At 43.8% G+C, this 22,757-nt stretch overlaps 1 protein-coding gene across 8 annotated transcripts in view; it reads left to right on the forward strand.

Annotated features, from left to right (window-relative positions):
• The window catches only part of ATE1 (arginyltransferase 1), a 71,403-nt gene that overhangs the window by 24,369 nt on the left and 24,277 nt on the right, over positions 1-22,757 (forward strand). For all 8 annotated transcript variants that reach the window (XM_069980254.1, XM_069980257.1, XM_069980256.1 and 5 more), the window contains one exon: positions 22,150-22,182. In XM_069980254.1, the coding sequence (XP_069836355.1) occupies positions 22,150-22,182 (33 nt within the window). The remainder of the gene's footprint in view (positions 1-22,149; positions 22,183-22,757) is intronic.

Raw genomic sequence — 22,757 nt, forward strand, 5'->3', positions numbered from 1 at the left:
CTGCGGGGGGGGGGGCGTGTGTGTGATCGGGGCTGCGGGGGGGGGGGGGCGTGTGTGCGATCGGGGCTGCGGGGGGGCGTGTGTGCGATCGGGGCTGCGGGGGGGCGTGTGTGCGATCGGGCGGCTGGCTGGAGCATATACTTCGGACAGGCGATTTACCCCTAGATCACAGCTCCTTCACACTTTGGCTTGGAGTTCTGGTTACACATCAGTCCTCTTTAAGGAGTTTGTGTGTGAAATAAACACTCAGACACTGGCTAACAGTGTGAGAGAGCAGGAGGTCGGGCAGCAGAGTTTATTCATGAAGAAGAGGGAGGAGTGGTGAGGAGTGCAGTACAAACACTGAGCCACAACTCCCCTTTGACTCTTCATTAAATTAGGAGACCTGAGATTGCACATAATGTACTCCACGGACAAATTGCCAAAAGGAAGCATGCTTACAAGGGAACTGCCAGCTACAGCACTGTCAGCACCTCAGGTAGGGCATGGGTGCTGAAAGATTCCCTTGAAATATTCTTGTTCCCTATTATCAGAGAACATGGTTGTGTGAATGGCTCTTTATATTTTGACTGAAGCTGCTCTTTCTGCTTCCAACACAGCAGTAAATCACAGCATCTTAAAGTGTTACTGTTATTTTTAAAAAAAACAACTTTTTACATCCTAGGAACTTGGCAAGTTTTGATCAGATAGAATCTGGGTGGTAAGACCTCTACTAATTGCTGGAACAAGTATGGAGAAGCACCTAGCTCTCTCTTTGCTGCAGGAGATGGATTCTATAGAGAGTCTGTGGTGCTCAACTCCTACTTTTTGTATTATGTTTACTTCAGAGAAGGTGTCATTTGGTGTGATGAGTGCAACCCCAGCATGCTTGAGTCTGATTTTTTTTTAGCATTTGAATACTGGTGGCTGAACAAGTTGGATGCTGCCTAAAAAGCATGGATACAGCCATAGGACTCCTTAGGGCTGCATCCAACTTCTTCAGCCACGGGTATCTAAATGCATAGTGATCCGACCTTCTGCATACTCGAGTTGCGCTCATTTCTAGTTGTTTGCTGTGATCCCCGCTAAGCCAAAGCAGAGAGCTGTTAACAAGCAGCAGTTCTCTCTATGGTGAACCCTGTCAAGGCATGGGCAGCCATTCATTGTGACACAATGCCTGTGCAGTTCTCTTGGACTAATTCGGTTTTGCACAAAAATAAAAAAAAATAGAAAATTTCATAAAACTTGCACAACTATTCGTCACCACCACATCACAACTTAAATTTATTAATGTTTTAGTCCACCTAACAACCTAATTTACATATTGAAGAAAGTCAAGATCTCCAGCGCCCTGTGAGCGGTGACTACAATAACAGCAGGTCAGATGCTTCGAACCTGCTGTTATTTTCCCAATAAAATGAGCACCGATCAGTAAGATCTGCACTTATGCAGCTTAATGGGGTACTCCGGCCTAACATGATTTTTAGCCTGGACACCCATCACCCCAAGTAATATAAGAATGAAATGCCATCATGTTAAAGTTCTGAGGCTTTATCTTTCTTTCCGTCCCCGCTTTGCCCGCTGTTTTCTGTGACATTTTTGTTTTTGCATCACTGGTCTGAGCGTTCCATCCTCTGGGCTGCACCTCCCTCTTCTAATGGACGTCCTGTGTGCTGTACTCTGTCGATAAGTGAGAGTACATGATGGCACAGAGCGGAGCTGATGGGGCCACCTCCTCCAGTAACATCATGATCATGTCATCTTCCAGGCTGCGCTAATACAGTGCAAGGGGAGATGCACCATTAGCTCCACTCTGTGTAATGTTCTCTCGCTCATTGCCAGAGTACAGCACACAGAAGGTTGTGCTTTGGAAGAGGGAGGTGCAGCTTAAAGAATGGCACGCCCTGATCAGTCATGCAAAAACAAAAATGTCACCATTCAAAATGGCACAGAAAACAGAGCAGGGACAGAAAGAAAGATTAAACTTTTTAACATAATGGCATTTTATTCTTAAAGGGGTAATCCTGCGCTACAAAAACATGGACACTTTTCCCCCCTCTCTTGTCTCCAGTTCAGGTGTGGTTTGCAAATAAGCTCCATTTACTTCAATGGAACGGATTTCCAACCCCCACCCAATCTGGAGACAAGAGAGGGGGAAAAAGTGGCCATGTTTTGGTAGCGCTGGATGTCTGGGCTAAAAATGTTAGGCCGGAGTACCCCTTTAAATGCAGTCTGAGAAGAAACACATTGCACAGTAAGAAAGCAGCGACGTCTGTGGCTGTATAACCCCCTATAACGGCATCACTTTCCACTTTGCTGCCAGAAAAAGTGTTCACACAGCGAGTGAGCATTTTATATTGGTGGGTGGCTGCCAGTCATATTATTCTAATTCTGCATCTCACCACCATGCTGTTTACAGCCCCTTAAAAATGCAGACAGATAATATTTTTTCAGCAATAAGATAAAGGTCGGCTTGTATCTGGGGAATACAGGGTTGGAAATGGTTACAGTTCTTTGATTATATACAGTTTATAAAACATAGACACATTCCAAGACATCCAAAGTTAAAATAAGTGATATTTTTATATATCCCAATAAGTAAACCCCTACTTACTACTACTAAAATGTAGCCCTTGTCCCTGGCGCAGCACTTAGAAGTCTTCCCCTCATGCGATGAGTGCACAGATAGGCTCTGTACTTGTGTGGTTATGCTCTCTCATACTAGAGAACTCCCCAAAAGTGCTTGCGGTTGGCACTCAAAGCACCAAGTGCCAACAGCGCAGAGAGTTGGCATATCATAGACCTTATTCTAGTAGTATATAAATTGTTCAGTTTGGTGCTTACAAATACTTTACGTTTCTGCTCATTTTTGCTAGCAACACCTCTGGTCCCCAGCAGCGATGCCAGCTTTGCACATTGACACTTGTGTGTGTGCTCTCTCCCGCACCCTGTTTATAGGCCTTAGGCGGTAAAGGCTGCAGAATGTGATTTATCTTCCAGTTCATAGTCTAGAACACTCTGTTAATACCACCATATCCTCTTATTGGCTGCACTTTAGTTTGGTGATTTAAGATGGGATTTTTTATTTGTGTATCTTTATGATTCTAATGCCAGCTGCTGGTCTCTGGTGCCTACTTAAAGTTTTTGTTGGAAGGCGATATGTGAGATTTTGGCAGCTCTAACATATAACAGTGTGTCTGCAAAGACCAGGGATATTTATTCATGGCAACCTGTCGTGTCCAAACTTTTTTTTTTTTTCTGATATCCTTTGTAATATGTAAGCAGCAACTTGTTGCTTAGGGCTACTGCACCACTTCTTTTTATTTTTTGACACATCACCTGTAGAGATGAGTGAACTTTGAGCACGCTCTGATTCGTCCAAACTCAAGTGTGTAGCATTTGATTACCAGTGGCTGAAGAAGCTGGATGCAGCCCTAGAGAGTCCTGGAAAACATGGATACAGCCATAGGCCCTCTAGGGCTTCATCCACCTTCTCAAGCCACCGGTAATCAATACCGCACGCTTGGGTTTGGAGGAACCAGACTATGCTCGAGGTTTGCTCCTCTCTAATCTCCAGTCAACTTAAAGGGTTGTCTTATTTGCTCCTTAAAGGGTTCTAAAAGTTTTTATGACCTTCTGACTTGGTAGCATTGGTGGGTGGTTTAAAGAGCCGCCGCATGGCTCTTGTTCTTCAGGATGTAGCGCAACCATTTATTACATGCTTGTTCATTTGAATAGGTGTTACTTTAAAGTGGTTATCCCGTCCTACAAAAACATGGCCACTTTTGCACCACTCTTGTCTCCAGATTGGATGTGGTATGAAACTCAGTCCCATTGAAGTAAATGGAGCTTAATTGCAAACCACACCTGAACTGGAGACAAGAGAGGGGGAAAAGTCATCATTCTCATTTATGTTAAAATGAGATGCATAAATGAAGTAGCACAACATCATAAATGCGACGTCCGAAATGGAGAATGGCACTAGACCTACGGTCACATGTCCAAACCTAATTTGGCGGATAAATTAAACACTGCATTTAAATCCCGCTTCTTGGAGAATATAGATGCAGCCTGAGGACTGCCTGGAAAACATGGATACAGCCTATGGCGAACCCAAACTTTCTGCACATTCACTCCTCTCTACTGCCCATCACAATGGAGTAAGGTGCTGTATCCAAGGTGGCTGGCATCCACTTATATTGACTGCTTCTGGTGCCCCATAGCTTTCCAGAGGCAGGGGGCTTGTTGGGGAGTATGGGTTACTGGTGCCTAGTCTTATTGATTTTACTAGGTAATTTTGACATCTAAAAACCCCAGTGTACTGTATGTCAAATAGCAAGTGTTATCAGCAATATGCAATACGAATGTCAATCCAGCTGGATGCTGATCATCATATCCTGGGCACTATAGGTTACATCCATCTACCAAACCATGTTTATAACTTGCCATGCTATAAATCTGGGACTGTCTCAAGAAAAAAAATATTAAGTAAGCATTTTCCTCAAGTGCCTTTCCCTATGCTATTCCAGGACACAATCAGGTCCCTGTCCCCCATGTTAGATCTGTGGATAGGCGAGACCTTTATATATAGCCTGGTTTCTGTACTTCAATTTAGTGCACAGTGTAGCTTGCTGGGAGAAGGTGAACAAGCGTTCCTCTGTTCTCCTGTACTACATTAGCTCAGCCGTCCACCAGCCCCCCTTCAGAGGGGGTACACTTTGCGTGCTTTCTAAACCACAGCCACCCGCCAGTGAAACGGAAATGCAGGAGGCAAGTACACCGGGCTCAGCGCGTTCCAGCTCTAAGGGACAATCACAGCTTTGACATTGTGCAGTAACAGCATGTGCAAGGAAGCAGGCCAGCATAGTGATGGAATGCTGCCTTTCCATCTCTCCCCCCTCCCCACCCTTCACTCCTATTTAACCCTTTACTGAGGGATTGTAGCTATACAACAATTGCGAATTATAGCCTACCTTTCTCTTCAATTTTTCGCCTCAAACCATGAGGATAACAAATTCATATTCTGGTATGTATGTATTTTAGAGGTTAACATAGTTTTGAAGTGGAGAGCTATCAATGAGTAGTTTTAGTCTGCACTGCTGTTTTTCCATGAGATTCCCTTCTATTTCCTAGAAAATAACTATACTGAAGCATATTTTATAAAACGCCACCGTCATTTTGAAATTAAAAAAAAAATAAATAAATTCAGACCTTTCAAAAATTGTCACCAGTTAAGAGCTGTGTGCCAAGACAATCGCTAGAATGAATGGGGGGAAGCACTTGGCAAAGTGCTGCTTTCCCTGTCTCTCTTCTCACTGCAAGCTTCATAGCCTTTCTATAGAATCCCTCTCTTGCAGTGAGGAGAGAGGATGGCCGCCACAGACTAGCATCTGCTGGTGGTCCCTGCGCCTAAGTGACATGTCAAATGTTTTTTTTTTCCATATTTTAACTGTTTTTTTTAAAGTTTTTCTTCTAGAAAACAAGAAAACAGAGCAGGTATACATAGTAAACAATCCACAGACTTATGGCCACATCAAAAGAGGTGATATTGAAAAAGCAAAATGGGAGAGGCTTGGTATAACGACAACAAGCATTATTAAAGGGGTATTCTCCCCCCCCCCAAGGGCTAAAAAAAATATAATACTCCCAAACCTAGCTGGTTTTACTCACCAAGTCCCCCTGAGAATTTTGAGCCATCCCCCATCTTTCTAGCTGCTTCCGTTCCATAGTTACAAGTTTTTTTTTTTTTTTTTTTAAAAGCCTGCTTATATCCAACATGGCGCCCACCAGAAAACTACTCATCATGCAATGCTTATGCTTGATTGGTAAATGATGTAGCAGAGCTGATATCCACAAGATATAGCAGAGTTGAGTGAGCCGCATGGCAGAGTTGAGTGAGTTGTGAGATGAGGGGGGGGCGCTGTAGAGGCGGTTGTGCTGCAGCAGGGGGGTGTTGCGGTGTCGTGGTTGGCGGGGGGCATTGTTGAACGGTGAGTAGCGGGAGTGGGGGGGTGCCGCAGGCTAGTCAAAGGTTGGGGGTGAGCAGGGGTGATGGCGCCAACCAGAAGGGGGGGGTTGTTTTGCTGCTGTGGCTGGGAGGGGGAGTCTTCCCCACCGCCGCATCGATCACATACATGTGTGGATCATGCTGGAGCAGGAGCGCACCCGGCGGGGGGGTGTGTGCGCCGCGGGTGAGCGCTCCTGTGCTGTGACACTACTCCCTGCACACACACAGCCGACTGTGCCCGCTCCTGTCAGCCACCCAGCCTGCACCTGTGCTTTCATACCGGCTGTGTGTGTGGAGGGAGAAGTGTCACAGCGCAGCACAGGAGCGGGCATGGTTGGAGGGGGTAGCAGGCCGGGGCTTCATAGGAGCGGGCATCTTTGGATATGGGGGGGGGCGGAGCGGGTTGGATAAACACATGAGAGGGCATGGTTGGACCTTGGGGGTGGGGGGGGAAGGGGGAGCTGGCGGGGGATCACAGGAGCGGGCATGGTTGGATTGGGGGCGGGGGGAAATGTCACAGCACAGAGGCGAGCCGGGGGGCTTACAGAAGCGGGCATGGTTGGATGTGTGTGTGTGGAGGGAGGGGGTCACAGCAGCACTGGAGGAAGCTGAGGGAGACTGTAGCTATCATCCCTCTCTTTAGTGGGCTGGGTTAACCCGGCCCATTGAAGAGACTGAGGACGTGTGATGCTGTCTCGGAGGGTGAGCGCCAGGAGCAGGGAGCGTGTCTGGTTGGACTGAGATATGATGATTCTATGCATTCCATGGGGGTGAATGCATCTAGATAACAGCAAAACCAGAATCCATAATAAATTGATATTGGAAAGATGTAAAGCTACGGGTGGGCAACGTATTAATGCAAAAATAATTTTGGGGGGAATACCCCTTTAAGTGCATAATGTGGCTCCACCAGAAAGTAGTATATCTGTACACTGATAAACGATGGCCACGCTATGGTGACCTACTAATGGACAAACATAGAAGCATCAAAGAATTACTCAAAATAGCAACTTCAGTAGGAAACAAGAAAAGGGGGGGGGGGGGGAGATGAAAAATAAAGTAGAGAGAAGACTAGTAAGGAAAAGTATATAAGATATGCGATCCATACCTTATCAGCCAGGATTGATGAGAACCCTAAAAGCCTGGTTGCCCTGGAGCAATCTCACCAGTCACACGCTGCACCTAGGTGGCAAAAAGAGGAATCATCACTGTAGCTGCCCCAACAAAACGGTCCTGTATTGGGGTGATGCAAGAAAGTCCAGTCATGCGAACCAAGTGGATGTGTTAGTGGAAACTTCTTTTGGACTGACAGTAAGAAGTTCCTCCATATGCTGAATATGGGTGACCTCTTTAAACCATTCTTCCAGGGACGGGACATCCGAGGATCTCCAGTGCTGAGGAATTACGGTTTTAGCTGCTTGCAGCAAATGGCGGGTTAAGGACTTATTATATTTCAGCTGAGCCATAGGAAACATGAACAATAGGACGGGTTCACAAGTGTTGGGAATGAGCATTCCCGTTAATTCGGAGAAAATGTGCAGTACCGTTTTTCATCAAGACTGGATACAGGGACATCCCCACCCGATATGTGACTTGGTACCATGCGCGCCACTGCATCTCCAACACACTTCTGAAACCAAAGGAAACCATCTATGAAGTCAGACAGTGGCACATACATTGGTTTATATATTGCTGGGACAGCAATGAAGGAGAAGAAGAAAAGAAAAAAAAAATAACCATACACTTTCTTGAGTCCCCGCCTGTGATGTTTTTTGGTCCTCTGTGGAACACTGTGGCCACTACCTCCGAGACGGACTGCTCAGCCAGTCACAGTAGGACACTACTGTGGCCAGTGATTAGCAAAATAGTTTCAGAAGTAGCAACCAGTGTTCACCTTGGTACCCAAGGAAGCTCAGCTGCTCGCTTCTCCCAGCTGCATCTAGAGTTTGGTGGGGTCTAAAGCATTTTATATAGACAGAGGCACTTTTTTTTTTAACTTGCCAGGACTGCTGACACGTCCTTAATACAGTGTGAGGAAATTTCCTTACCCCTCTTACATATTCAGCCTTCTGCCTGCCATACATATTAATGTCCAGGCCATATAACCTCTGTACAGTTTGTCTGTGTGTGCAGTATGCTCTCCCTTTTGACATCCATTCCGTTTCCCTCACCACACCTACCATTTGCAGATGCCTTTCTTCAATTATTTCTGGGGATTCTTTGGCACATTCACTCCTGGTAACATCCAAAGTACACACAGAGCATTGATCGGCTGCATAGACACGAACCATTGTGGCTTCTGTTTTGTCTCTGTAATTCCGATTAAATTTTCGGCTGTGGCAGCACCGCAGCCCATCCAGCGTTTTGGGCCGGCTAGCGTTGATGACTTATGCCCTAATGTGCTTTGCAGATTGGATTGTGTAATGTTCTAGATAAAGTTTACTTTAAGCCATTCTTTTACACGGTCTTCTGAGCCTCTTTATAATCTCCGAGCAGTAAGAACGGCAGGTTCTGTAATAATAGTCACTCTCTGTCTCAAGCAAAGCTGCCTTTGTTTCATAAGGTAACACGTTTATTAACTTTTCAAACTGTAAAAATGGCAGAGTAGGTGTGAGTGAGTTGTTTTTTTTTTTTTCTTCTTCTTGACTTCAATTCCAGCTCTTTGCTGCCTGCCAAGTGGCACAAGGCTTTATAGGAAGAAAAAGTATGCATCTGTTAGAGTCAAAACACGTCCTGATTTTTAGTTACATCTATCGCCTTCTGCATGTTTATTGAATGACTTGTATTATTTTAGAACTTAAAATATTTTACAAAGTGGGTTGTAGCTACACTATATATAGCTTTTTTCTTTTAGGGAAAAAATAAGGCAAACTTTAAATCTGTTATTTCAGACAACTTCCCTCTATTTAATAGTTTATGTGATTCCTAACATTTTTGTAAATCACTTTATTAACCAAAAATGGCTCATTAACCCAGAAAATACTGACTAAACTCTTGGCCACTAGGTGTCTCACTTCTCTATAATCTGCAGCTTACATCTTGTTGTCAAGGGAAATTTGTCTCTAGTAACAGAGAAGACAGCAGCTTAGTTCATAATGTAACCCCTTCCTTAATGTGCTGCTGCATTTTTTTTTTTTGGCTCACATGACACTTAGCCAAATAATGCATCGGTAACCACTTCTCCCACCACATGGCATCTGGTACTGTATTGTGTAAGTCATCAACCCAGCACAGTTTCAGCCTGTTTATTCCAGTACACTTTCTCCAGCACTGTCATGGTATAGCAGAGTGGAGTATGTGCTGTGTTGTGATCTCCAGTTGTACACCCACAGTACTTCCTCAGCTTAGCCCTTGCCCTGCCCCCTATAGGGAGCGAATGAGAAACCCTAGTGGTGTACCATAGAGGAGGCTCTTGGATGTTCAGTAACAGCAATACAAGCACTAAAATCACCCTGTCTACCACTCTGAATGGTTAAAGGGATTATCCAGCGCTACAAAAACATGGCCACTTTCCCCCTACTGTTGTCTCCAGTTTGGGTGGGGTTTTGAAACTCAGTTCCATTGAAGTAAATGGAGCTTAATTGCAAACCGCACCTGAACTGGAGACAACAGTAGGGGGAAAAGTGGCCATGTTTTTGTAGTGCTGGATAACCCCTTTAATCTAACAAAATCATGCAGGTTTCATTAAAGTCTCTTGAAACAACAGATACACTTTACCAGATCTGCAATACCTTATGCCTGTGTTTTATAACTCTGGCTCCCCAGCCTAACTGCATTGATAGCTTTCACAGCACATACAGCAAACAGATACTTCAAAACCAATGTGAAAGTGTCTTAAAGGGGTTTTCCGGGCAAAATTTTCCAATGGGCTGTCTACAGGATCGGTGTGGGTGCTGAGTGTTGGCACCCTGCCGATCAGTTGCCAATCGTCAGTAAATTTTTGCCAGATAAACCGCTTTAATAGTTGCTTTTCTGTGTGGTATTGCTGGCGCTTGCAGTGTTAATATACACTGTATATTTTCCATCGTCTCTGTGATCCAGAGCTGCCAAGATGTTAATTTGCAGCCCATATTCATGTGACCGACACTCACTGAATTTATACAGATCCTTGACACCGCGTCTATATAAACCGCATTCCGTAGGAGATTTCAGGGCAGATTGGTCCACAGTTTTGTTCTGCAGAAAAACGTTTCCCGCTGTGGAGTCGGAGGTCCATTATGATGTACTGCTGGCACCCTTTACAGAACTCCTGTAATGTGAGCATCCTCCATTTTCCTTGGCTGCTGTGAATAGAAGCCACTAAAGCTCTGTGGTGGGGGAGCATGTTTGCTTTGGCTGGCAGACAAGGATAGAGGTCCCTTTATGGCAATATTGGTTATTAAACAAGGTGGTCCTTCAATACAGAGGAAACTAGGGGGAGCGGAAAATGTTGATTTGGTTAACAATTCCTTCCAGAACTTTCACACTTTTACATTATTGTGAATTCATGTTTTCTGACTAGAGCTTTCAAAGCTATAGAATCGCTAATATCTCAGAGATTGTGCCTGTCCTGCACACTATAGTGAGGTCAGTGTGGCAGAAAATCTGTAGACCGCTGTGACCTTTGATAAATGGTGAGGAAATATAGGTACCTAATTTCTTTCTCTGTGAATTCCATGTTCAGAAGTTTAGGTTGATGGGCATCATGGGGGGGCTGAGATGCCCACTGATTTGCCTTGCTCTTTTTAAAAGCCAAGCGGATTGAGAACGGATTAAAGGAGTTATCCAGTGCTACAAAAACATGGCCACTTTCTTTCAGAGACAACACGACTCTTGTCTCCAGTTCAGGTGCGGTTTGCAATTAAGCTCCATTCACTTCAATGGAACTGAGCAGCAAAACCCTGCCCAAGCTGGAGACAAAAGTGGGGCTGTCTCTAAAAGAAAGTGGCCATGTTTTTGCAGCGCTGGGTAACTTCATTAAAGGGGTTATCCAGCACTACAAAAACATGGCCACTTTTTGCCCTCTCGTCTCCAGTTGGGGTGTGGTTTGCAATTAAGCTCTATTTACTTAAATTGAACTAAGTATGAAACCCCACCCAATCTGGAGACAAGAGAGGGAGAAAAGTGGCCATGTTTTTGCAGCACTGGATAACCCCTTTAAGAGATCTGAGCCTTTCATGGAGTCTATACTCAGTATATACTGCTAAGTACTTCTGCCACTTCTCTTCAGTGATCATGGGAGCCTCAGCACCAAAACCTTCACCGATCCCAACTTCTGACCGTCCGCAGCTATAGTAGGCTGAAAAAGACGTTTTTTTCTGCCCGGCAAGACACGGAGAGGGGCAGCAACTAGTCGTCTGCCCGGGGCTAGTCACTGCTCTCTCCCTAGCGGTGCTCAGGACAGGCATGATTGACGTGCAGAGAGGCCATTAATGGGCCTCTCTGCCTGTCAGTCATCCCACACTGTGCAACAAAAGGGAGAGAGCCGTGGCTAGCCACGGGCGGCTCCCCGCCCAGATGACTAGTTGCCGCTCCCTCTCCCTGTTTCTTTCTTTACGCTCAAGGCAGATGTTTGCATCTTCAGGTTTATGACATTTTGAATCCTACTTTCAATTTTTTAGATGCATTGAAGCAAAAAAACAAAAAACAAAACTTGGTTGAATTGGTGGGCGGGGCTTTTATTCAAACAATAAATGCACGGGAAAATGCATGTATTGCCTCATTCCATTGTTTTTATGTAATAGCAGATGTAACTACTGAGCACTTTTTTATTTTATTTTATTTTTTTGCGCAAGCGGTTCTAATACTAAGACCTGCACCATTGCACATCTACAATGCAAGTTTAGGCCAGCTACGTAAGCAATTAGGTAGATGAATGTCAGGTGCACGGTTGTCAGAGTGCGCAGAGCACTCTGGAAAGGAGACAGAAGCAGTTTTTACCATTTAGCCTTCTGATTTCTTATTCCCATTGCTGACTAGAAAGCGTCTTACAATGGGTGCCTGACTTCTGTTATAAAGCCCTTGTTACCCGTACACTCTAATCCATACCAAGCTCTTCTTTCTTATGAAGTTAGTGATCTGGCAGTGAGAACTGTGGATAGGACTCGGGAGCTGTGAATTGCTGTGTCAGCCTCATGCTGAGCCCCTTGCTTCATAAATGTGCCAAAAAAACCTGCTGCTCAAATCCCTCACAGCTTTCTAATGTTTAGCGCTGCTATGAGAGCGTTGGGAGGGAAGGCTTCTTATATTGGTTTATGGTTTTTAAAGTACTGGTTTCGCTTAGGCTAATTTTAGTCCTACTGAGCACACTGTTTTTATTGAACTGTTACCCTATGTGAATTAATACTTTTCAGTGACAGATTTTAACAGTTTATGGACTTTGTACTAAAGGAAACTTACACATTTGCGTAAAGATTTGCTGTCAAATGTAATTAAACTGTTGACTGTCTCTGTTTGTAACTCCAAATTCCGAAGGGGTGAGTGAAGCCCTATGTGGTCAAGAATTCATTTGAAGGGTTAAATGTAATAGTACCTTCTCTTTGCCCAGAAATGTATGGCAGGCTCAAAGGGGTCGTGTGCAATAAAATAACCACTGCAATAATACAGAATTACTATGAACACCAGCTAATATCCAGATTTTCCAATGTGTCCACCACAGACAGACCCTAGACAGGCCAGACGGTATATCTCACAGCTGCTGATAGGTGTTTACAGAGGGGAACCATAGAGAAAACAGTGATAGAGGTGATACCGCAGGTGCTTACTTGGGTTCTGGGGAGTTTGGGGGCCGGGGTTATACTTGGAAGTCTTGGTCATGCTCTTTTACCTAGTGCTGGATATTTCTAATGTGATGATGCATTGTCTTACTGTAAAATCCCATCCGTCCCAGGGAAGACATTTAGAATGTATGGATATATTTGCAAAAATGGATTAATATGAGAATCATTTGGAGAGCCACATGGATAAGTGGGTGCAAATAATTTTTTGGTTGGGGTTTCTAATTTTCTGTATAGTGAAGGCCTCTGCTCTGTACAGAGCTGTATATATTAATTATGACATGGAACCCTATATTTATGTTTATGGCTGATGCCACAAACTCATTCATTGTATATAATGGACGGGTGCCCCAGAAGCAAGCTTCTTTCTACCTACAAATCTTAGGTGACATGCATCATCTTTTTCCGCATGTAATCCAGACTACAGGAACCAAATCGTAACCATTTAGGAATAATACTTACTATAGAGCTGTATAAAAATGTAGCTTAGGCCGCTCTCTGACAGCAGTAATATAGGCTAAAGTAAGTGTCCCTATTAGGCCCACACTATGTGCACTTCTGGTAATTCTGCTGAATCAGATTGGTAGAACAGGTAGAGGGGGCAGATCAGGCCCGATTTATTAGGAGTGCTGCACCAGAATTTTGGCTTTTAATGGCCAGAATATTGACGCATCGTGAATCATACATAGGGCACCAAAAAGAGTGCACTTTGCTTAAGAAAAGGGTCATGGCCTAATAGAGGTAGGGGTACGATGCTGTGTGCCAGCATTTTGGCTTGCAGTTTTGATGTAATGTAAGCCAGCTAATAGTTGGCCTGGTCTTAGACCGTGTAAAGAGGTGCCAGATTTATCAAACGGCCGCTGCAATAAATCTGGCTCACTCTTAGACTGTCTAGTCTATGTCTGCATTGTCTAAGAATTAGACAGCTTTACGAAGTCTGAGCCATTCTTTTTTTGCCTTGTAATGAATCCATTGTGCACAGTATAATTTTCTTAAAGGAACGGTTATACTGAGTGCAGGATTTGGAGGGGAAGTGGGGGGGGGGGGATTGCATGAAGCAGGGACTCTGTCTTCTGTGTTCTTTGATTCCCTATGTCATGGAGCGCCCCCTCAGGCCTTCACAATCTGACAGTTTTGTCTGGAATGTAAAAAAAACTGGAAAGTAATTGCATTAACGTATACTATGCCAATACTTTCCCTGCTCCTATTCCTCACTTTTCTTAATTTTTTTCCAGCCTTTCAAGTCTTAAGCTAGGCAGAGAGTAGAGCTGTTTAGATAGGAGTAATGGGTGTTGGGTTAAGAAGGAACAGATGTTCTGAAAGGAGCACTGTGCGATGTGAAGGCACATTGATGAACCATTTGGACATTTATGTGACATCGCTGTACGTCATGGTGCAGTCAGAATAGATGTGCTTTTGTCTTTTGAGCGTTAATGCAAGTTTTTTTTTTTTTTTTTGCTGAAAAGCAAACAGTTATGCTATCAATAGACTCAACAATTATATCCCAAAAGGTAAGTATGAGCACAGGCAATAATACTTGGTAATATTCCCATTCCAATTGTTTCCAGCAGTTTGAACAATGGTCGAATCTGTTTCAATATCAATATAGGTTTTTTTTTTTGTTTTTTTTTTTGGTGGGGGGGGGGTGATGTTTTAAAACTATTGACTGAGAAATAACATGGAGGAATGCCCAAAAATATGTGCAAATCTTAGAGATGATTCTCTGGCGCCACATACAGACTGTCATCACTTACATCAGTTCCTGTCCTCAAGGGAGTTCAACTATCAGTACGTTTTTGTTGTGTAAGAGGAAACAAAAAGGGTATGTTCACATGTTGCTTACACTCTGTGGATTTCATTTAGGGAGACCTACAAGTAAAATCTGGAGCATGTGATCGGTGAGTTTTCAGAATAAAATCTGCTCCCAAAGCTGCCTAATACTCTGTGGTGCCCCCCCCCCCCCCATATGTACTGCCCTGGGATGACATTATGGGGGAGATTTTTCAGTGAGGCTGGGGGGGGGGGGGGCTTTTACTGCGTTTTCCTGAAAATAAGACACACTCCTAATGTAAGACACAACCTAAATTAAGGCATCCTCCTGAAAATAAGGCACCCCCAACCTAAAGTAAGGCACCCCCCAAAAGCAAGGCCAACCGGGACTCTCCTAATTACCTCGTGGACCTTCACAGCAGACGCCGCAGCCATATTGGTCCTTGGTCCCCACGTCCTGCCGCACGTACAGATGCATGGTGGAGGTCACCTGACGCTCGTCCTGGTCCCGCTGCTGTACTCCTGCCTGAGGATGTTGGTAAGTATTTCAGGGAAGGGGGGGGGGAGAAACAAGACATCCCCCGATAATAAGACATAGGGGGAGATTTATCAAACATGGTGTAAAGTGATACTGGCTCAGTTGCCCCTAGCAACCAATCAGATTCCACCTTTCATTCCTCACAGACTCTTTGGGGAATAAAAGGTGGAATCTGGTTGCTAGGGGCAACTGGGCCAGTTTCTCTTTACACCATGTTTGATAAATCTCCCCCATAGTGCCTCTTTTTGAGCAAAAATGAATATAAGACACTGTCTTATTTTCGGGGAAACACGGTAGCATACGCCTGTTTGTAAATCCGGGGGGGGGGGGGGGGGGATAAAGGGCTGGACTTTATTTACACCAGTCTTTATAAATACCCGCCTATATACCTTTGCAGTCTTGTGCTGCTCATGTAGAAAAACAGATGTAATATGTGTACATAATGTGTGTGTGTTTTTTTTGTATCTCATTTATTGTATAGAGGGTAAATAGCAGTATGACTTTTATAGTCTTATCAGGGTCATAGATTGGAATTTCCTTATTCCCTTTCATGTGATGGATATCGCTTGTGCAGTTCTTTTTCCCGCTTTTAATGGGTTCAGTCTGAGCTCAGAGATGGGATCCCCATTACTCTACTGTGTTTATGCGTCTAATTCTGTGGAGATTATCCCGGCTGGGGAAGGATTAGCAGCCTAGTGGGAATGACTTGGGGGATGTGTTGAACTGCAAATATAGGGGTTAACAAGAGTATCCAGTTGCATGTGATTTCCTAATTATAATCGCCAGATTTCACAGCCACTTAAAGAGAGTGAGGACTCAAATAACCACCTATTCTGCCGGCTTGGCAATTGTTAGCCCTATAATCATGTAATTCTAAAGACTATTGCCAGAAAATTGTTCTACCTTCTACTTGACACAATAACAGTAACAAGATGAAGACTGAACAGGTATTGTGCTTGTTCCTTTCAAGACGTCGGGGTCACGAGAACAGGTCTCATTTCTATCAGTTACCCATAGATTGGAGAGAGGAAAAATACAGAAATGTATGTGAGCAGTAGGAGTTCTTCACCAGCGATTGTCATCTCATTTGCTTTGGTAAAATAGATTTCATTAGATCCTAAAGTGTTTTATCACCTTCTTTATTAATGCGACTGTCCATTAGGATAGCTACAAATAACCTACACTCTTTAAAAAAAATTATTGGGAGGTGAGGGGTAAATTTGGTGCGGGAGTTGGGAGAGTTTGTCTAGTCCCTTTCATGTATAATATTACATTTTAAAGCTAGCGGTATTTTATATTCTAGGCGGTGGCCAGTTTTGTAGGTTAATACCTCTGGGATAGCCTCTAGTAGCAGTCAATGTGATGGGACTGTATTCAAGACCACTTCTCTATTTCAACAGAAAATTCGGGCTCAATATTGATCACATTTACGAAATGCATCCCTGGCATACAGGGGCACAAAGGGGCAGATTCTTGCCTCCTCTGTTGGGAGGAGGTGTGGCCTCCTTCTGCGTCTGATTTTATTACAGGTGTAGATTTTTGCGCAATGGCCGAAGGGCCTGGCGGCTTCACTAAGAAGCATGGGCCTCTTAGTAAATCCTGACAGGATACGGCATACTGGCATACGCATACGAGCAAGCCGGTCTTGATAAATGTGCCCGTAGTGCTTCTCATCTGGATTCTGGCCATAACTTTTTCTTTATTTACCTAATACTGAGATCTTGCCTTTTTTTTTTTTTTATTCTGGCACTAATACTAAGCGTAGGATCATGATGGTGTTTTTCAAGCGATGGCAGTGTGGGATCCTGGTGATGGTTCCCAGTGATGGCAGTGTAGGATCCTGATGGTGTTTCCCAGCCATGGCAGTGTGGGATCCTGGTGATGGTTCAGAGTGATGGCAGTGTAGGATCCTGATGGTGTTTCCCAGTTATGGCGGTGTAGGATCCTGATGGTGTTTCCCAGTTATGGCGGTGTGGGATGCTGATGGTGTTTCCCAGTCATGGCAGTGTGAGATCCTGGTGGGGTTTCCCGGTGATGGCATTGTGGGATTGTAATGGTGTTTCCCAGCCATGGCAGTGTGGGGTCCTGATGGTGTTTCCTAGAAAAGGGTTAGGGGTTTTCCCTGTCACTTTTACAGAAGTGATGGAATTGCTGTCAGTGTTTTGTCCACCATGATAAAGTATTGAAGGACTAACCAGGTGCTGTCTTACATTACGGTTCTGTGTCTGGTCCGTGTGTTCTGGTACGCCACTAGAGAATATTTTCCATCTTTTTCCTTCCTTGCGCTGTGATCACTTGTTTTCTTTGTCCTAGTAGCAGTGAGTAAGGTTATCCAGACCTCTTAGGGAGTCTGTTGCCATGAACATCTTGCAGCGTGATGAAAGATTTACAGACATCAAAGTAGCCCGGTCCCCTGCATTGGTGTGAAAAAGCTTGTGCCCACTGCTTTTCTAGCAGACCTGGAAAATGTAGGGCAGCAGGATATGCCTTTAGCGGCCATGCCAAGCCCTTCTGCTTGGGGGGCTGCTCATGCAGCTGTGTGATTAAAGTTGTCTATTCCTGGAACTGTAAATGAGCAAGAAGTATTTGTACAGTGCCAGCTCCATAAAGAGGGCAGACAGTACCAGGCTTTGAAGAACCAGTCCGTTTGTACCCATACTGTCTGGTTTATTGTTCAGCCTGCTACAGGCTTGCTTGCGTCTCAGGAGTCTTTATAAAAGCCTTATGTATCACTGGAGAAACGCCAGTCACTTGTAGAAAGTTCACCTGCGGGGCAGACTATTAATACAACTGTCAAACTATATAGCTCGGTTTAACTCTCTGGCTTTCTTTTGTCATAGTAGTCACATAAAAAAACACTGCATTGGAATTAATAGTGCAGCAGATTTCAGGGGTGTTTGCAGTGAATTTGTAATAAAGTTTTAGAAGTAATAGTGGAAGGATCCACTGTAGATTTCCTTACCAGTCTGCCCATTTAGTAAAACCTTTAGTATTTGGGTGTTTGATATGACTTGAGAATATATGTAGTAGTCTTGTCTACCTTAGAGTCCTAATACATGAAGCGACTTTTCTTTTTCTCTGATTAACGATTGCAAACGACCTAAAATCTTTTGCTGTAATACAGGGAACAATAGTCGTAAGTTACGATCGTAATAACAAATACACAGAAATATTTGGGAACGATTAACAGGAATTTTATAGTCCACTTAAAAGGTGCGATCAACAGCACAAACACGTTTTTGGTAGTTGTTTGATCGTTGCCTTTTATTACATTACAAATATGGCCGATAATCACTTCATGTAATAAGGCCTTAAGGGACAACGTTGAGATCTTTAACAGATCACGGAAGTGTCTTCTATCTGATCTCCAGACATCCTCTAGTAAATACTTGTATTCCCTACAAAATAGAGGGCTACATTTATCAACACTGGTGCACGTGTACATCAGTCTTAAAGCCCCTTTTCCCCAGGCGGGTTTACATAGGCTGTGTCCATGTACGACTCTATGACATACATGGTTGGCTCGGCCTTTACTCTTTCGCCCAGTTTCTACATGCATTCTTGGTATAGCATGTTCTCCCTCTCCTCTGCATGTACTCACTCCTGATCCTTGCACACCTGGCTCCACATGTACACTCTTTCTTGATCTAAGCATGTACTAAGCATGTACTCTTTCTCCCAATTCCTATGTGCACTCTTGTTATAGCATGTTCTCTCTCTCTCTCCTTTGCATGTACTCTCTCCCAATCCCTACATACACATGCACAACTGGCTCCTCATGTAAGCTCTCTCTTGATCTACACGTGTACTCTCTTTCCAGTTTCCCCCATGTACGCTCAGCATGTATTCTCAATAAAGAAAGCGGGATAAGCTGCCGCTAGAAATTGGTATATGTCCCTGAGAATAAAAGTTATGTAAGTTTAGATCCTGTATGCCCGACTCATTTCCCTCCACATCAGGATGCCCCCATCCCCCCAATAGATGGTTGGCCCAAATCAGCAGGATTACACAACTGTAATGTATACGGATAAATTTGAGCCATGCAGAAATTTGCACCATTGCAAAAGGGATTATTACCCCCAGTTGGCAGTATATATTTGCATACATTTCTATAATTCATAGGGGATGCAAGTGTCTAATAAAACGGATACGGATGCTGCTATTATCCAGCTGGTAAGACGACCGTACTCCTCATCCTAAGGAATTTGTAGCTCTTTGAAATCGCTTCCTAGTCCTACATCTGCGCCTTAATTCGCTTGATTCAGCATGTGGTTGGGTATGTCCGCTCGGTCGCAGCTCTTCATCTTTTCTTGTGGCTTTCTTTGTTTTACTTACCACATGCTGCAATCCTTCTTATTAATTAGTAATAAATTGGATCCATAAATACAAGAACACAATAGGATTCTCTGAGCTGGTCACACCAAGGTCTTGTGTATCAGTGATTCCATGGCTGGTGCTGGATAACTCTACGAGTAACCCTAAAATCTGTAAATACTCATGATAAAAAGTGATGGCGGTAACACAAGGAAACCAGATCTATACGCTAGCGGAGAAATGCAATGTACAAAACTAAAATTAGCTGGTTTATGTATCTACCTGTCCTCACTACGTACACCGCTGCTGCTGCTATAGTGGGATACAAATGTAAACATAAGGATAGAGAAGAATGAACTGCGGGGTCTGCATCACCTTTTAAGTGAATGTGCAGGAGCATATAATGTCAGTATAATGTTTACATAAAAAATCCAGCTCCACTAGTGGTAAATTTACATCAGAACTGTCCAGAAATAAACATACCCGGACGCAAAGCAGAAGCACACGAAGAGAAGTGACACTTGGAATAAACCATTGGCTTACCATATATAGGCTGTGTTTTGTGAACCTTCTCTATCAGAACATGACTAATCTCTTTTAGGTTACTTGCTAGTACATTCCTGTTGTTAATCAGCTGGAGAGGCCGCGCTCTGCAGCCAGAGCAAGCGAGAAAACTTACAGCGCTAATTGCGAATTAGATAAAGCCCAGGACGAAGGGTTATTCCAGGGTTTCTGTCCAAACAGAGACAAATACTAAACGTTTCCTGTTAAGACTTTCTGATGAAAGGTTAACAATGAGCAAGATTTTTTTTTTTTTTTCTTTTTGCCCCTCAATTTCTATTTTTTACAGAATCCTAATGGATTGGTACCTGTCCGCTCTCCTGACATGTCTGGTATAGTTAATACTTGGATTTACCTTAAAATTACAATATGGGAGCATCTCCTTGGGCAGCGTCAGACTGTTCAGGAACCCGCCTCTTTAGACAAGGCTATGTTCACATGGTTAAAAACCTGCAAGGCTTGTTTTAATATTAGTATGAATTCTCCTCTGCGGAATCCCACCAGCCTCCGTGTCATACTGGGAGACTTGCGCGCCTCGCCTATCCGCGCTGAAGAATAGACATGTCCATTCTTCAGTGCGGAGAGAGGAGGCGCGTGAGCCTCCCATTGACTTTCAGTATGACACAGAGGCTGGCGTGTTTTACTCCATGTGAACGGAGCCTTACATTGCCAAAAAAAGAATTTCTAATGTTACAGATATGTCAGGAGGGGAGACAGGTCCTCTTCAACCCCAGACAACCACAATACATATATTTACATTCAGATTATTTTTAAATCAACTCGTGTCAGAAAGTTATACAGATTTGTAAATGACTTCTATTAAAAAAATCTCATGTCTTCCCATATTTATCAGTTGCTGTATGTCCTGCAGGAAGTGGTGTGTTCTTTCCAGTCTGACACGTTGCTCTCTGCTTTCCAATCTGTCCAGAGAATTAAATGTTTTCTGTTGGGTTTTGCTTTTACTCTGGACAGCAAAGAGCACTGTGTCAGATTGGAAAGAATACACCACTTTCTACAGGACATACAGCAGTTGATCAGTACTAGAAGACTTTTGATTTTTAAATAGAAGTAATTTTTAAATCTGTGTAACTTTCTGACAGCAGTTGATTTTATTTAATTTTTTTCTGGTATACCCCTTTTTAAGCTTCCATGGCCCTGTCAGGGTATGTGCCCATTTCGGGAAAGCGATGTGGAATCTGCCACTCGCGAATCATCCGTCCAAAGAATGAACACGTCGATTGAATCTGCCCGTGCACAGAATGGAGTCTATGACACAGGCACGCGCGCGCCACAGCCCGCCGGCGGCCGATTCAACTACAGATTTTATGCCGCTTTTCCGAAGTGAGAAGATTTAAGATCCACCTTCTCAAAATAAATTTTTTTAAAAATCGCCCTTAGAACAAACAAATGCAACAGTAGTGACAGTCTAGTGTATACATGCAGTGGTGTTATACTGTCCAACTAAATACAGTACCCAAACTTGATGTGATCCTGACTGGGAGAGAAAATATTTCCTACATATTGATCAAAGGATCGGGTTCAATTAGTTTAGTTTCTAAAAGAGGCTAGAAGTGGGAATACAGTTCATAGTGGCTGACCTTTTCTTTGTTTAAGGGCGTTAAAGTGAAGGGGATCGTAGCCTTTATAGAACATGAGCTTTCCCCATAATCTGTAACATCTGTGTTGGGTGCTTGTGTTATTAGTTCATTTAATGGAAACATCCCTCCAGAAACCATGTAATGGGTCTTGGGTCTGTTTGGAGGTTGGTCAGATAACCTTACACCACATGAGCTATACATTCTAGTTCCACAGCCACACCAATATAAAGGGGTTATGCCTAATCACTATAGGCAATAACTAGCTGATCCATAACAGTCTGATTGCTAAAAGGCATCTGACCACCATGAGAATGGAGGCTCCTTGTCCCCAATGAATCGAATAACAGGGCGTATGGTTGGCCCTTGCTCTTTTCAGTCTATGGAATTTTTGAAGATAGTTGAGCATTGAAGATAACATTTAATTTTTGAATAACCCTGTAGTTAAAAAAAAACAACAACATGGAAGGACTTCCTGTCATCAAGCAGACAGTACCACAGTTTAGGGGGGTGGGTTGGTGGATACAGTATTCCTTTATATACACCATTATACGATGTATTGGCTTCTAATTATTTTTTCTCTTTCCCTTTCCTTACACGTGATTCCTTCCATGTTGATTTCTGAAACAGTTCACAAGGTTCCTGTGTGATTCTCCATTGGAGGTAAGACTATTTTATTTCTAAGGCTTGCCATACTCATTAGGTAGGAGTCTTGTGAACGGCAGATCCTTGATATAGGTTTGAACCTATAATTGTCGGGCGCCGACCGAGCATCGCTGCGTGTAATAGCGGTGCGCAGCCGGCAACTGACGATTTACATTACCTATCCAGGCTGCAGGGCTCCTCTTGCGGTCTTCTCCTCCCCGGGTCCTGCGTGCTCCAGTTTCAGAGCGCCGGTCTCAACTGACAGGCCACTTAGCCAATCACTGGCCGGAGCATGTGGGACTCGGGGAAAAGATGTCCATGCGGCCCTTGTTAAACGATAATCGGGACGTGGAATAGGCCCAGTAAATGAGCAACCGTTTACAGTTATTATCAGGCCCCCATTGGCCCGTGGAATAACACCCTCAGTTGTGGAACATCTCTATGAAGCCACCATAAATAGAATTTCTTATGCCTGTGTGAAGTTTTGGGTTTTCATGCATATTGTGTAACACTAATAAGTATATATTTTGAGCTGGCATTTTACCCCCCACTTTAATGTTTACGCTCATGATAAACTTCTTGCATTGTGTTAT

The sequence above is a fragment of the Dendropsophus ebraccatus genome, chromosome 8 (genome assembly GCF_027789765.1).
Source record: "Dendropsophus ebraccatus isolate aDenEbr1 chromosome 8, aDenEbr1.pat, whole genome shotgun sequence".
NCBI classification, from domain to species: domain Eukaryota; kingdom Metazoa; phylum Chordata; class Amphibia; order Anura; family Hylidae; genus Dendropsophus; species Dendropsophus ebraccatus.